Raw genomic sequence first — 15,695 nt, 5'->3', positions numbered from 1 at the left:
GGATGCCATGGGTGACACCCTAGGACATTTCAAGTAATTGCTGATGTGAGTGCGGCCGTGCCTTACAATATATATATATAATATATATATATATATATATATATAAATATATATGTTTTTTTTAGAACTTATTATGTTTATCTACAAATTCTTTGTCTCATAAAATACAGTGGTATACAACATAAATTGTACTGCATTAAATATTATTGTAATACGTAAAACTATATGAAATGTCAACTTTAGAATGTAAGCTCTCCCGAGCAGGGACCTCTTCCCTCATGTACTTCTTTTACATTTTCTTCTACTCTTTACTCCCCATCAGGGCACCTAACACGTGACTGCCAACTCCCGGCTGCTTATTGTGAGTGCTTTAATCGTTATTGCAGCAATGTATATAAATCGTGTCCTTGTCCTGCACTGTAATGTACTGTAAGTTACTTGTTTCTTGTTCACTTATTAGTTCTATGTACTATGTAAGGCGCTGCGGAACACTTGTGGCGCAATATAAATAAAGGATAATAATAATAATAATAATAATAATAATAATAATTAAACATACAAATGATACATTATCACTGCCAGGTAACTCGCTTGATTAAAACATAATCATAAAGCACTGTTAAAGTAGAAAAAAAAAATATTGACAAAGAAACCTTAGACCATGAGATGATCTTCAAAATATGAAACTTGATATTTAAGGGCAAAAATTACCAGGAAGATTATAAAATGATTCATTATTGTGCCTCAGGGGGGCGTTTTCAGAATATTTTCAGGAAAATCGCTGGAAAAGTGCTGCACATCTCTGATCTTTTTCACTGTGGGTCTGATTCAGAGATGTCCGCAGGAGTGATCGGTGCTGCATCTTCGGCCACAGCGGATCTGAGAAGCTACACTAATGCATCGGGAGGCATCTTTTGTAAAAAAAAATACACCCACTGATGGCTTCTCAGATTCGCTGCCTGCGCCCATAGGCCGGACCATCGGACATCTGTGCAACCCTAAGGTTGTTCAGAATGTCCAGCTGCCGAGGCCAGTGAAGCTCTGACAATGCAGTCGCTGGCTTCAGCACCCCCGAGTATCGTAGGCGACACACCACCAAGTGGCAGAGCCTGTCAGGCCGGCTGCGTCTTCCCCCACACAGAACCACATCCTTAGCAGCATTGCGGCACATGCACACTACAAATCTGCAGCTCTGGCATATGCGCACTCCTGAAAACATTGGTCAATAGCAACTGAATTGGGACTGCGTCCAGGGCTAACTCAGCCCCTGTGTAGGCTGTTCACAAAAGCTGCAGTGTACATGGCAGACAAACCCACATAAAAACTACACACAGGCAGCTGTCTTGTGGTCTGCACCTACCCTCCTCATGTGGACAGCAGTATTTTCTTGATTTCTCATTTCTCTTCCCATACAAAACACAACATGAGAAAATCCTGTAAAAGCATGTCTGAGCAAGCCATCATTGTCTAAGGATGTTTACTAGTAAAATAAAGCTAATTTGGTCCAATATGTCTTGTTTCATATAGAGCTGTAGAGTATGATAATAGGATGTGTATTCTGAAGTATGATAACACTACTGGTCTCTACCTGGTTAAATCAGGATAAGCGATTGCATAATTACATGTGTATACTCAGTTTTGACAAATATTGACAAAATATATTGCTGGCTATAAATAAATACAGCCAACTATTCTTGTTGAGAAAATCATTGGAACCTTTAAATTCTAGTGGCGCCTCCTTTAGCTGCACTGACTCCTGACCAGTATATCTTGTACTGCTGATGATGAAAATAGCACAAAACTGATTCAGCTCAAGTTTTTGTTTGTCTTTCATGAGCTGCATGCTTCAGGTAATATCATCCCAGGTGGGCTAGGGTCACAACCTTGAACTGGTCATTCCAAAATGTTGTAGATTTATTTGTGTGTTCAGGATCATTATCTCATTATCAGGATGCTGTGACAAACAGCGGTAATCTGAGATTAGCTCTGTTTGTTAAATCCAGAAAGGGTGGCATAACCCGAGCGCTAAAGGGGTTATGCTTTATTGATAAATGGGGGCCAAAGTACCAACCAATCAACTCCTAACTCATTTATCAAACACAGCCTGTAAAATGACAGGAACCGATTGGTTGGTACTTTATCTATATCCACTTCATCTCTTTCTAATACTTAGTACATCTCCTCCTACAGTATATGTTTGCCAAACATGAGGGAGAGCTGAAAAGCAGTTGTTTACTGTGACATTCAAGGCATTGTATAGATGAAAATATGTTCCATTAGAAATATTTCACCTACTGCTCAAATAATAACTGTATAGATTAACTTATTTTTTGTAAATGTAAGGTCATTGAGGGCAGCTAATCTGAATGCCCTTTTGTTAGGTTTTGTTATAAATAATATCAAAGTTGATTGAATGTAGAGCCCATGGAAGGTTTCATTAGCTTGTAAATCACTAAAGAAGCCCTGAGGTAGACTGGTGTTGTTTTATTAAAATCCCTATCCCTTAGGACACTGTGAGCAGGAAAACAATTACCTGTGCAGACCAGGTGCCCCATAGACCTTTGTCTATGTCCGCATACAGAGTACTTGATGCTGCTCCACTGGCACCTGAAACTGCAGGGTATTCAAACTGTGACTACACATAAACAATAATCAATTACATCACCATATTTTATCTGTTTTTGACGTAAAATAGATATTTCTATAACAGCTACAAGTTACCAAAATTATAGACAAATACCTAAAGTATTTGGAGTGGTGTCATTCAGGGGCATCTAGGGCACATGGTGTGGGAGAAATGAGGTATCTAACCAATCTCACATCCAAGAGCAGTTGTGTTTACATTTATTGAAACAATAAAGATTAATGTCAACACACCATAGTTCATGTAGCTATTACATAGGATAAATTATGTACAGTTTTTGTACTTAATTTAAAAGTTATATATGCTCCAGAATCCAGTCTTTGAGTAAACTATTAGATTGCCATGGTTACGCTATAACCTTCAGTCTTTAGTACCTCCGCCAACATGCACCCACATTTACGCTGCTGCATAAATGTGGTGCTTTGCGTAAGTCTCGGGGACAGAAGCAGGATACACACTTGGGTCATGGCTCTAGATAGACAGGAAGGCGGTTTTTGTGGCTTGGATCATCTCATGTTTTTGATCTGAACTGTTATGGAGAGAGACAACTGAGATGCTGCCTAGTTTTCTAATAAAAAAACAAACAATGATATCAGTTGTATTTGGACAAAGGTGCCACTGTAGTTTCAAAGCTTATGTTAGGGCAGTGTTTTATGTCTTCTTCCTTTTTTAATATTTTTTTTATCCAGGTTTAGCTGCTAATTGCATGAATATTTAATGCTGGGGTGTGGGATCACAAGCAATTGCTTCCCTACATTTATAAACAACTCAATGAGCAATCACAGCTGGCAAGGGTTTGATTTTAGTTAATTAATTTCTTTGGAACTATTAATGCACAGTTGGCTAAATGTTTAATGTTTAAGATAAATTTAATATTTTCTCTTTTAATGTTTAGTTTTAGTCAGAATGATTTCAAGAGCCCAGTGCATTCTGAATCCCCGGTACAAACATGTTTAGCATTGAGTTATGCACAAACTGCTAAAATGTACCTAATTTAGCAAATCTTATTTAGGCAATTAGACTCGGTTTTAACAAGATCATAAAGAGCATTATCATTAGCTAGTAACGTGTTAATGGTAATCCCATATACCCCAGAGAAAAACAAAGGTATACATCATGGTAAAAACATTAGCTATTTTAGACATTGAAGATAGATAGATATTGTGAGAACTTGGAAGTCCTTTTGAGGGTTCCATGCTTTTTGAAACTAAATTATAAGTAGTCTGCCAACATACATACAATATAATACACTTGCACATATTGCTCCGCAAAGTAGAGTCAACTTTAAAGCTCTGCAGCGCCATCTGCGCATCACATTTATCATAATTTGCAACATTTTAAAATATATTTTGGGGACATTTTGCTGCTGAGTTTGTGCATATAAGGCCATCATGTGCAATTCTATCTCATTGAATATTGGATCACCACCTTGCCATGCCTGAATTATAATGTAACATGCTGGGAAATAGGAATTGTGTGAGCAGTTGGCAAATACTTAAAACAGAGACATTACCTATGGGAGATTTCCAGGAAAAAATCTTTACATTTGGGACTGTCCACGGAAATTAGGGACAGTTGGCAAGTTGAGTTTGTCTTTGATTAATTGTCCAAATGATAGAGTATTTGTATGGCTTCACATGCAATGATTTTTTACAAACATCTATCGATCATCGGGGCACAGTTGTTTTACTGAGCATGAACCATTCAATTTCAAGTTGTATTTATTTCACGGCTGAGCATAATACGGCCTGCGATCCAGATGCGATCCACAAGGCAATCATGATTGGCCTGCAACCACCTCGTAATGACCACGTGGCCTGCTGAGTATTGCAAACACCAAGCAGCATGGCACAGTGGAGGAACCCGGAATTTCTCTGAGCTTCAAGTGCTCCCGGCTCCCCTCATCACAGATAACTTCTCACAGTGCAGCTCTGCGTGTTTGATGGCAGTAGCAGCTGGCTTGAATAGACAGCTGATAGAAGATGTCTGTCTTCTCAGGTAAGCAATGGTTGTGAGTTATGACTATTATAATGCAGTTCAAAAACAGCATACATATAGTAAAGTACATATAGTAAATGAGAGGCATTATATGAGTTTGGGGTGTTTCTGTTAGAGGGATTCCAGTGCAATAAAACTATTGGATGTATTCCCTCTCGAGACAAATTTGACTAACGAAATCTACAGTAAGGAAAATCCTTGTGTTGGCTCCTTCTGAACACTCTACTTCCAAAAGCTGCCCAATCCACTTGACTTACTCTATGAGAAGTTTTTTATGAGTGTCTCCCCTTAGTCTTCACATAGTAATGATCAATGGGCATATTATTATTATCGTTCATTTTATGAAGGGGTCTGGTGGAACATAAGGGACAGGTGGAGAGGTCTTATAGCATAAAAGGTGCTTGTGAGGAGTCTGATGGCATAATATGGGCATGTGGATGGTATATTTTGTGTGCGACCATTAACGGTTTACTAAAACATGTGAAATGCACCCCCCATCTGAAATAATTTCTGACTTATATCATTGAAGCCATAGCCTCCAACAATGGTGCCTTAAACCCCATCTCAAACACAAGACATCTCTTTTACACAGAAGAGTCTGTAGTTTTAACAACCATTGTAAATAGTTTTTTTACTGGCAACTTTGGAAACATCACATTTTATAGGCAGAGATTTAGGCATACTTGCCTACCTTTCTGGAATGTCTGGGGGACTCCATATTTTGGAGAGCCCTCACAGACTCCAGAGTGCATAGAGCACTCTTTCACTTCCAAAAGAAATTGGTGGGATGGGTAGAACCAAAGGGACAAGACACACTCTCTTTATAATCTGCAATTTGATGCAAAGTGCTCAGACCCGCCCCCCACATTGATCACCTACATCTATTATTAAAATGAAAAGTTGGTAAGTATGTTATTAGGGTTAACTAAAATTGAAGAAGAAAAGTCAGGGATTGTAAGAGTGGGTTTTGTAAGCTTTCAGCATCTCAGAATCATTGATTTCATACTTCTACATATATATCTACCAGTAAATAATAAACCGTATCCCCATTCTACTTAAACCAACACAAAACATCCACTTTTGGAAAAGCTCAACCCACTTTGTTATAAGGTCAGAACCATTTGAGGTCCACAGATAAGGGCATGTAGAAAACTATGTACATGCAGAATGGTATCGAAATACCGGTGGCTCTTTAGCTGCCGGTTCAAATCCCGACGGCGGAAACCCAACATGAGGAGATCCCAATGAGGGAAGGTAAGAACTCTAACCCTCCCCCCCTAACCCTATAACTCCTGGGGTGGTGCCTAACTCTAAGTCCTCCTGGGGGTACCTAAACCTAACCCCCCTTCCTGCACCCTAAACCTAACCCTCACGGGGGGGGCTACCCCTAACCTCCCCCCAATGGTTCCAATGTCTCTACACAATACTCCTCATCATCACAAGCCTCCTCATTATCTCAGCAGGGCTGGCTGTGCTGTGCTAACTCACTCCTCCTGTTGCTAGTAATGCTCGGCTGACTGGTGCTGTGCAGCATGATCCACACTGCTCACAGTGATCACACAGTGTTCTGCTCCTCACACCACACCTGCGACCAAAGACACCCTCTGAGATTACCATCACCAGGCAGAGTCGCAGTACAGTGACATGTTAAGTGTCACCCACACCAAGGGATCAAATTGGATCCCTCCCAGTATTCCCGTGGCGAGCGCCGTTCTGTGCATGTGCAGAGGGACTTCTGGGTAAAAAACTGGAAATCCCTCTAGCATCTACCTATCACAAAGGACAGCTCTTTTTGGGAGATTTTAATCGCTTGTATGTACCTGATAAGTGGTGTGATGTACCTCATTGCAGATGCGGAAATAATACACTCAGCTACTGTAGTGTTTCCCAGTCCTCATGACCCCCTAACAGTCCAGGTTTTGAGTATATTCTTGCTTGAGTACAGGTAACTTAATTAGTACATCAGTGATTTTGATTTTACCATCAGTGCTGAAGCATTTATATCCTTAAAACCTAGGACCTCATTCAGAGCCACTCGCAAAAAGCGAGCACTCGCTCTGAATGAGGGCGGCCGCTTTTTTATTTTTAGCCGGCCTCCTGGCTGCTCGCTAAGCTGTGGGTGACCACCCACAGCTTTTGCGAGTGGCCAGGTGATTGTCGCGATGGTCGAGACCATTGGGCTTGCGACGAGACCCTTGTGGTAGGGTCTCATCTGCAACAAGCCCCAGTGAGCTTCCTGCACTAGTAGAGCAGGAAGCTCACTACTGACATCATGAGTGATGTCAGTAGGGCTGCCCACAAAAGGCAGCCGTTCCTTCAGGAATGCCTCCTTTTGTCCAGCCACCCCCCCCATCCTGCCTACAAAACTGGGCGAGCTGTCGATCAACATCGACAGCCGCCCCGTTTGTAGCGAGCCCCGGAGCAAGTGAATTTCTCACTCACTCTGGGGTTTGCGCATGCGCAGGGCGTTCGCAGGGCCCCACCATCGACCTGCTTGCGAGTGGGTCTGAATGAGGGCCCTAGATTGTAAGGGGATGTGAGGACCGATTTTGGGAAATACTGAGCTACTAGCCCAGTAGGTATAGGACTGTTATCGGTGTGATATTGGCTGAAATCCCGACACTGGAAGCTCGCATGGTGCATGGTAGGTAAGGACTCTAACCTCCCCCTTCCCCCCAGGGGGTGCCTAACCCTAATCCCCCCCCCCCGGGGGTGGCTAAACCTACCCCCCCCTTCCCCGGGGACAGAACAGTTACTTACCCGTCCAAGTGATCGAGATTCCAGCGGTACGAGGTGCCGACGTTGGTATCATGTTCTCCTTTAGGATATTGTCGTCGGCATATTGCCAGGCGGCAGGGATCTGGTGGCGGTATATCGACACCCGCCATTCCGTCCACCGGCAACATGACTGCATAGCGACTGTTATGCCCAGTGCTAAGTCCAGACCTGGTTTTAGTTTTTCAGGTGACAAAGAGAGCCTTATTCAGAGTTAGAAACAAGTTGCATTTATTTAATGCGCAAATTTTCAATATGCGCAGCTTTTTTCAATCGTATGACTGCTGTGCAACAGTCTAGGGTGAGGGACCGGGGCTGCAGAGTAGGACAGTGGGTATCCTCATGTGAAAAGTGGGCATGCAGATGCGGACAAAGTACAGTAAGTATATTATGTGGACGTGTAGCTGCCAATTACAACTAAACTGTCCTCCAAACAGCCACAAACAAGAGAGAATGGAGGGCTTTGTGTTTTGCGGGTGCTCTGACCCTGATGTAAGTGTACCGTTGCTGATGATGACTGCGCGCAATTGGTCGCACATGGCGAAAATAACCATTTATGTAGAACCCTTAAATCTGCTGCAACAATGTTTAAAATATTATTTAACTCTGCAGAGTACACTCGTTGTACACTAATAAACAATGCTTAATACTCAGTTGAAGGAGAAATGCTGCACATACTGTATATATTTTAGTGGTTTCTATTAAAAAAAAGCCTTTTTGCGACTGCTACTCTTCACATTTTACATGCTCCGAGCAACTGGAATACTTATTAACTGCACTATCCGGACATTAACTGTGATATGTTTCCATTGTGTACTGTGACTTTAGCAATTTCAATACTCACAGTGAAATCACAACTCCAGTGCATCAAACCCAGGTACGTTAAGGGTAAGGAGCCGCAGTCAATGGGTGGGAGTTGCAGCTTGAGACGTATGCGACTGAGGGTCTCATTCAGACCCGTTCGCAAGTGCCGATTTGCTCGCATGGGGGTCGATGTAGAGTTCCTGCGCACCCGCAGCTGCCGCACTGCGCGTGCGCAAGCCCCAGAGCGAGAAAGAAATTCCCTCGCTCCGGGGCTTACTCCAAAAGGGGCGGCTGTCGATGGTGATCGCCAGCTCACACCGTTTTGTAGGCGGGGTGGGGGGGTGGCTTGCCAAACTGAGGCATTCCCGAGGGAATGCCTGCCGTTTGGGGGCGGCCCAACTGACATCACTCGTACTGTCAGTGGTGAGCTTCCGGCTCTAATAGAACCAAAAGCTCACTGGGGCTTGCGGCAGACGAGACCCTACCACAAGGGTCTCGTCGCAAGCCCCGATGGTCGCGATGGTCTTGACCATCGCGACCATCAAACTGACCGCTCGCTAAAGCTGTGGGTGGTCACCCATAGCTTAGCGAGCGGCCAGGAGGCGGGCTCTTTTTCAGATGCATTTTGCGAGTGGCTCTGAATGAGGTCCTGAGTCTGAATAGGTCACAGAAGTGCACATTTTTTTTCAGATGCATTTTGTCATTCCATGCACTTGTAGTTCTTAAGGCCCAGTAGGAGCACAGTTCATTCACATAAACTACGATCCAAGTGCTGCATCTGAAGCCGTAGCATTGGATCAACATCACAATCATCGGTCGCAATGTTTCCAGCATCAGCAACAGACTAAGCTAAAGCTTATTCAGACTAGCCGCCTCCAGCCCGCTTGTGAGGCCAGGAAATCTGCATCCTGTTTCTAGGAACCCATGTCGGCGCCACTGCCTCCCTACACCCAAACGGCCGCAGCATGTCAATCATGCTGCAGCTTGGGGGCGCTGAGTGTGATTACGTAGAACATTCTGCACATGCGCAGAACGGGTTCGGCAGAGGCGCTCCATGTACATAAACCATCGGGTTTAAGTAAATCTCGGATTCAGGACCACTATTCTGATTTCCTAAATGGAGACATTTCTGCAAACTACTGCAAATTAAAAAGATGTTATCCTTTCTATTTCATTTTATTTTATCTAATTCCAACCAAAACTACATTTTTATTTTTGGGTGAAATTATGTTATAAAGTTTTTACTGGGAACATTCTCATAAACTGGTTTATGTTATAGCTTCTATCATGAATATTAGCCAGACAGCAAGTCTGTACTTAATAAAACTACCAGTTGATTAATCAAGGTCCTAGCCTTCTATAGAAATTATAACAGGCATTAAAACTGCAGCCAATACAGATTTCTGTATAGAAATGTTTAGTCTCCCTGCCTTGGCAGTTTAGCACATTCATATAACTATACTGTTAGTTTAAGTGTCATTTATTCTTTTTAAATGACAGGTATTTTCTTAAGTGGTGAAGTGGAGTAGTCTATAAATAGTGACATACTTTGTACGTAATATCAGGACTGAACTGCTAAAACAAATGTGCGGGAACTAGACCTGAAAATCTGTTCTAACAAACAGAAATGCTAATTCCATACTTGCCAACTCTCCCTGATTGTCAAGGAGACTCCCTGACATAACAGCAATCCACCTGTATCCCTGAAGAGTGTAGCAATCTCCCTGATTGCACCTCACCCCCATTATGTAGCTGTTATATATTTGGTTAAAAGATTAAATAAGAGATAGATACTGTATATACATTCAAATGGTATAATCAGTGCTATTTTTCTGAATTGGTTATAAAGAACAATGATCCCTATGGCTACATGCATTTTCATGTAAGGTTTCTCTTGGACACTTACATGGAACCCACATGAGCAACCCCTGCAAAGTTCAATTTTCATCAATAAATAGATCTTACAAATTGGTTTGGGGCTCATTTACATTTGGATGCAAGTCAGTTTTAGGAAACGCCTCTCAGATGTAGCAGTACACAACCACTTTACCGTTGTGCTCATAGGTGTTGCTTTCACAATCTCCCTGAAATGCTTTTTCAAACGTAGGCAAGTATGGCTAATTCATTAACTCCGGAGTTCTCAACTCTGTACTCAAGGCTCCTTAATAGACCAGGTTTTAAGGATATTCATGCTTATGAATAGGTGACTTAATTAGTATATCAGTTTGTTTATTTCATGTGTGCTCAAGCATGGATTTCCTTAAAACCTGGACTGAATGGGTGCCTTGAGGACCAAGTTTGTGAAACTCTGCATTAACTCTATATATTTAATTAACCCTGCTTCCTGTTTAATAGAAAATGCTGTAAAGACAAGTGGCTCACTGTTCACTTTGTTTCGCCAACTCTCAATATGGCCATACATGTAAGATCCAGTTATCCAGATCTATGTCCAGCTTGGCCCCAACTATGTCACCTTGGACAGATCTGGTCATTAAATGATCTGGTAAACCTACTGAATGCTGTCAAAGCCCACAGATAATGATTTAGCAATTTGCAGAAAAAAAACAACAAAAACTATTAACATCTGAATGGATTTTGATTGTTATTGACACACATGAGGAGTTGTTGAAAGTTCACACACATGATGAGTTCAGACCAAAATCACACTATGGCAAGTTTCGGGCATGTCACTCCCACATGACTTTGATCTGAGTACATAACATACCTAGATGGATGGATAGTAAAGAATAGCGGATCTGCAAAATCTGAGCCGGGATCTCTTCAAGTCAGTTCCATTGACTTTATAGTGCAAAGCTTACTAGTTTTCAACCAAATACTTTCTTCTGCGTCCTGGTCGTGACAGAACACACACTCGTTCAACCAGACCAAGCAATGGAAGGTGTCCAAACACGCTGCGATTCTGTTGGCCAAATGACTGCATTTGACCTTGTGTGCAGTCATCAGACTGATGCACCGTAGGACCCAGCTGTTCGGCCCCCTTGGACATATATCTGGCCATTCGCCATTGATCAGAAGATAACATTTGTTATTACGAATGACATATGGAGTAAGGATAAAATGTGTTTAATATAGTTTTTGTTGCTTGGCTGCTGCTTAAATTATTGCGGAAGAAAAAACTCCTCACTGTCTGCAAAGCAACATAAACAGTCATTCAATGTCCTGAACACAGGCAATTCCATTTTCTCAAGTCTAGTAAAAGGAACAACTTCAAATAAATAAACAGATAAATATAAATCTTAACAGTGTCATGAACTGTACAAAAAGAGAGCAGCCACAGCCACAGACCTGGCTGACTGGGAAAGGTCTGTGCTTGCAGAACAATAATGTCATTTTAACTCTTGAAAGAACACTGCCCAGCATGGGGGTAGCAGCCGGATTGCAGTCTGTCTCTGGTTATCTACCAGTTACATCCCTCCCTCTGTGAATTCACCACTCATCATAAGCAAATACATCACATAATTAGAGCCATTGCAGCCAGTGAGGGATAGCTAATGGCAAGTAAAAAGGACATTTGTTTCTGTAAAAGATTAAACTTCCCGAAATATCAACAATCTAGTTACAATGTGGTGCATTGTTGTTTGTAACTTTATTTATTCATTTATATATTTATTGACAGGGCAGCTGCTGTTAGCCTTATTGATATGGTGCAATCATACGAGTCCCTAGGTGTCTCACCGTATCATTTTCCTGAGCTATCACCAGTATATCAGTGTAAAAAAAAATTTTTTATTGAATATTTTAATACTCTTCCATTGTGTTGGCTGTTCTATTCCAGCCAAGCTAAAGTCCAGGTTTATATATAGTGTATAGAAAAGGCTAAGCTAAAATATTTAGAAAAACTACATTAGTGTGTCTATGTCTTTGTACAAAACCATAATATATCTAGCATTGGGGGAGGGGGGGATTTTAATATTTTAAAGTAATGTAATAGAATGACATCATCCATGTACAAGAGATGGCTTTCATTAGATTTATTTTAATTCTTAAGATGCTGTTTCTGTGTATTTAATCAGAATTACAGTTTTTATTCATACTAAAACTAGATAAAAAAAGAACAGATGAGCTTGCCATCTAAAGCAACATCATTGTCATTTTTGTCAAACTGAGTTTTAGAATGCAGCACAAGATATATCATTTGTTTTTTATGCATTTGAACAAATCCTTATTTGTAACTGTTGTTGTTATATAATATTATTAATTATTATTATTATTAATAATAATAATAATAATAATAATAGAAACAATACTTATGAATGTTTTTCGGAAACTGTAACCCTTCAGGTCAACCATCTCAAACCTTATAGTCCTTTCTCTAAGTGTTAGTAAATAACATTTAAAAACAAACAACTGCCTCTCACAGAGTGTGTGCTATTATGTTAAGTAGCGGCCGACAGTACTAAAATACTAATACAGCAATACTAATGTTGCTATTGAAAACTGTCATCTAGATGTCAGCTACGCCGCACATCAATAAGTACACAAAACAAATAAGAGCTCTCCTCAGAAATCAATTATCTCACCTCTTTTGTAGAACACCTTTCAAACAACTGGTATTATTGAAGAGACATGACTATAGAATCCCCATCCGTTTCGCTGACAAATTGGTGACCACTTTAGTCTCTTATTGAAATTCCATTAATCTCAAGCATCTAGGTGCAAAGTGAAAATCGCAACTTCTATTCTAAAGCCTGTTATCAGCTCACAATAACCTGCGCATGAACTTTGCTTGATAGCATGCATGAACTTATGATTTTGCCATCAATCAGATACTCTAGTAGGGAAAATTTCTATACCTAAAAATATTGTATATGCAATAAATTTGTTATGTATAATTGTACTATTTGTATGCCGTTAACTGTGCATTTTTTTTTTGCTAGAATCATGTAAAACCAATCATTTTACACCCAGGCAATGATAATTGCTACTAGCAATCGAGTCTAGGCATCACTGAACTGAAGTGTGCTCGGATTTCATTAGAAGATATAACTTATTTGACTTTCCTACGGTACCTAATAATCCATAAAGGAACCAAAAACACATATGGCTTCGGGGAATAACTAGAAAATTAGGTGGCCATTGGGGAACCAGATGAACTTTTGAACCAGAGGAACAGTGAGGGAGAAATATGAAACAGAACGAGAGATTCCTAATGCATATAGAAATATAGAAATGTGACCTTTTACGGTACCTTGAAAATGTCATTATCATTATGAGAAATACTTATCATGTTAAGCGTTCATAATCTATCAGCACATATACTTTTGTTGGTGTGAACCGCAAAAAAAGAAGTCAAAGGGACAAAACAACAATAAGATTTAATAACAGACCTTGCTGTGACCTGGGCTAATTTAGCTTCACTCATTGTTAAAACTCTCTCTAGTAGAGTTAATAGAAAATTGCATAGCTTTCAAAGAATTATTACAAGAAAAAAGTAAAAGAAAAACTTCAGGATAAATCAATTCTTTACAATAAGGCGTAAGTTTAAAATGAATTGCATTTCATTGTGTTTTGCATTAAAAGGGTTATTTATGCAATACGATAGTAACAACGTGCACCAAATGGTTCACTAAAATTTTATTCACATTTCTAGTCCTAAATCCATAGATAATGTATCGACTTTTATTTTTAGTCATGTTTCTTAAAAGTGTCAAATAAACATACATGTAATCCTTTTTTATTTCAATCTTTTACAGCAAGTATTTAATGAGACATTTTTTGTTAGTTACTGCTTACTTTCCCAGTAAAATAAAGTTGTGTTTAATTTCTTGTAAAAATAAATCATATTTGACTATAACAAGATGGAACATACTAACTGCTCTCAAACATAGGGGAGACGTTTTGCAAATGACAAAATAGGTTTCCCTGAATCGCCGAGTACAGAATTTATTATACATGCATGCAGTTCACTTATCCCTGTTCTACAATAGACATAATTTTATACCCTATAAAGGCAATTTATGTATCCAACGGGAATGGTCTGGATAACATAAAACCTTGAGTGCTGTGTTGCAGGAAGCATATTTTAGTTTGGCAATTGTACTCAGAGGCGAAGTGGTCCTGCTTGATCATAATATCATGTCACAAAGCATTACTCATTGATAACTTTATAACCAACTTATAATGCTTTCACTCAATGCATATAATTATATTGCAGGAGCGCATATACAATGCCTATGGAAGTTATTGCACAATATAATTTAGTAAATATCCTAAATGGTTCTTCATATACAACATCATCAATTATTTCTGTTTACAAAAATAAAAATAAAATGTCAAAGCAATAACTTTGTAACATAAAGTATTCTTATTGTTCTTTGATTATGGAAGTAAAGTTTTGCATTCTATAAAAATAACTGGGATTTTTTATTAATATAATAATAGAAGGTGATTAAATTTAAAACTGTGACAATTTTAAATTATAGCCCTACAGATGAGAGGCGCATTTTAGAAGGAGTTTTATTCCAGGGAGACCATATTATCCCTCTACAAAGCTGAATACTCTACCTGCAAAATCACATCACTTTTTGGTTAAAGGATGAAAAAAATGTTATAGAAATAAAATACTATATATATATAAAAAAAAAAAATATATATATATATATCTTATATTTTTATTTGTAAGTAAATTGCTTTCACATGTAATCACATACAGTATCTCATTATTGAAAAATATTATAAAAATACACTTTTTTCTTTTTTTTGCTTTAGTTTGGTGTTCGAAAAACACAGAAAAAGTACAGACACATAGTTTGTATTTTATTTCTAAAAACAGTAAGTACACATCATTTAACCCTGTGACAAAATCTAATATGTTCTAAGCACATTCTTGCCTTCATTGTTAAATAATTTTAATTGCAGTATTTATGTCCTAAAATCAGTGTTATTTCCACTGTTTCACATCTTAAACAACAACTGCAGATTACCCAATTAAAACACATTTTAAAGACTGATATTGACATAGGTGAAGTAACACTGCCTGTATTCATTTATAGGTTCCATTGTTTTAATTATTTCATTAATGTGAGGAGTTTAAGGGAAAGCAGAATCATATAATCCAAAACTAAACTCTACAGATCTATTTTTACTAACTTTTGCAGTGAAGAAAAAAAATATCTCAATCTCTAATATTACAAGCACCACTAGAGAGAGCTCTTCATTTCCTAAACGATTCAGCGTGAGGGAAAAGAGAGTTGTTGCCTTATATTTTTGTCTTTTGCTGAAACCCTATAGTTCTATTTCTGGCAATCCCAATGCACCCTTTTGTAGAAGAACGCAATATATTGTATGATAAATAGAAACATACCATCAGAGGGCAACTCATCATCTTTATCTCGATCAGAAGCAAGGGAAGATGTGTCAGGGGCATGAGGAAACCCTTCCAACTCATCCAGATCCTCTAGCTCTCCTGAAAGAAAAAAAAAGCATATGACAAGTGATTACTACTTGTATAATA

The 15,695-nt window shown here is 39.3% G+C and overlaps 1 protein-coding gene across 1 annotated transcript in view; it reads right to left on the bottom strand.

Annotated features, from left to right (window-relative positions):
• Positions 1 to 15,695, bottom strand: part of SKAP2 (src kinase associated phosphoprotein 2) — a 324,646-nt gene that overhangs the window by 231,813 nt on the left and 77,138 nt on the right. The window contains exon 4 of the mRNA XM_088479429.1: positions 15,546 to 15,647. Within this exon, the coding sequence (XP_088335555.1) occupies positions 15,546 to 15,647 (102 nt within the window). The remainder of the gene's footprint in view (positions 1 to 15,545; positions 15,648 to 15,695) is intronic.

Source organism: Taudactylus pleione, unplaced genomic scaffold, assembly GCF_031769625.1.
Source record: "Taudactylus pleione unplaced genomic scaffold, aTauple2 ptg000233l, whole genome shotgun sequence".
Classification (NCBI taxonomy): domain Eukaryota; kingdom Metazoa; phylum Chordata; class Amphibia; order Anura; family Myobatrachidae; genus Taudactylus; species Taudactylus pleione.
The sequence above is the reverse complement of the archived record's forward strand: the minus strand, read 5'-3'. Positions and strand labels throughout refer to the sequence as shown.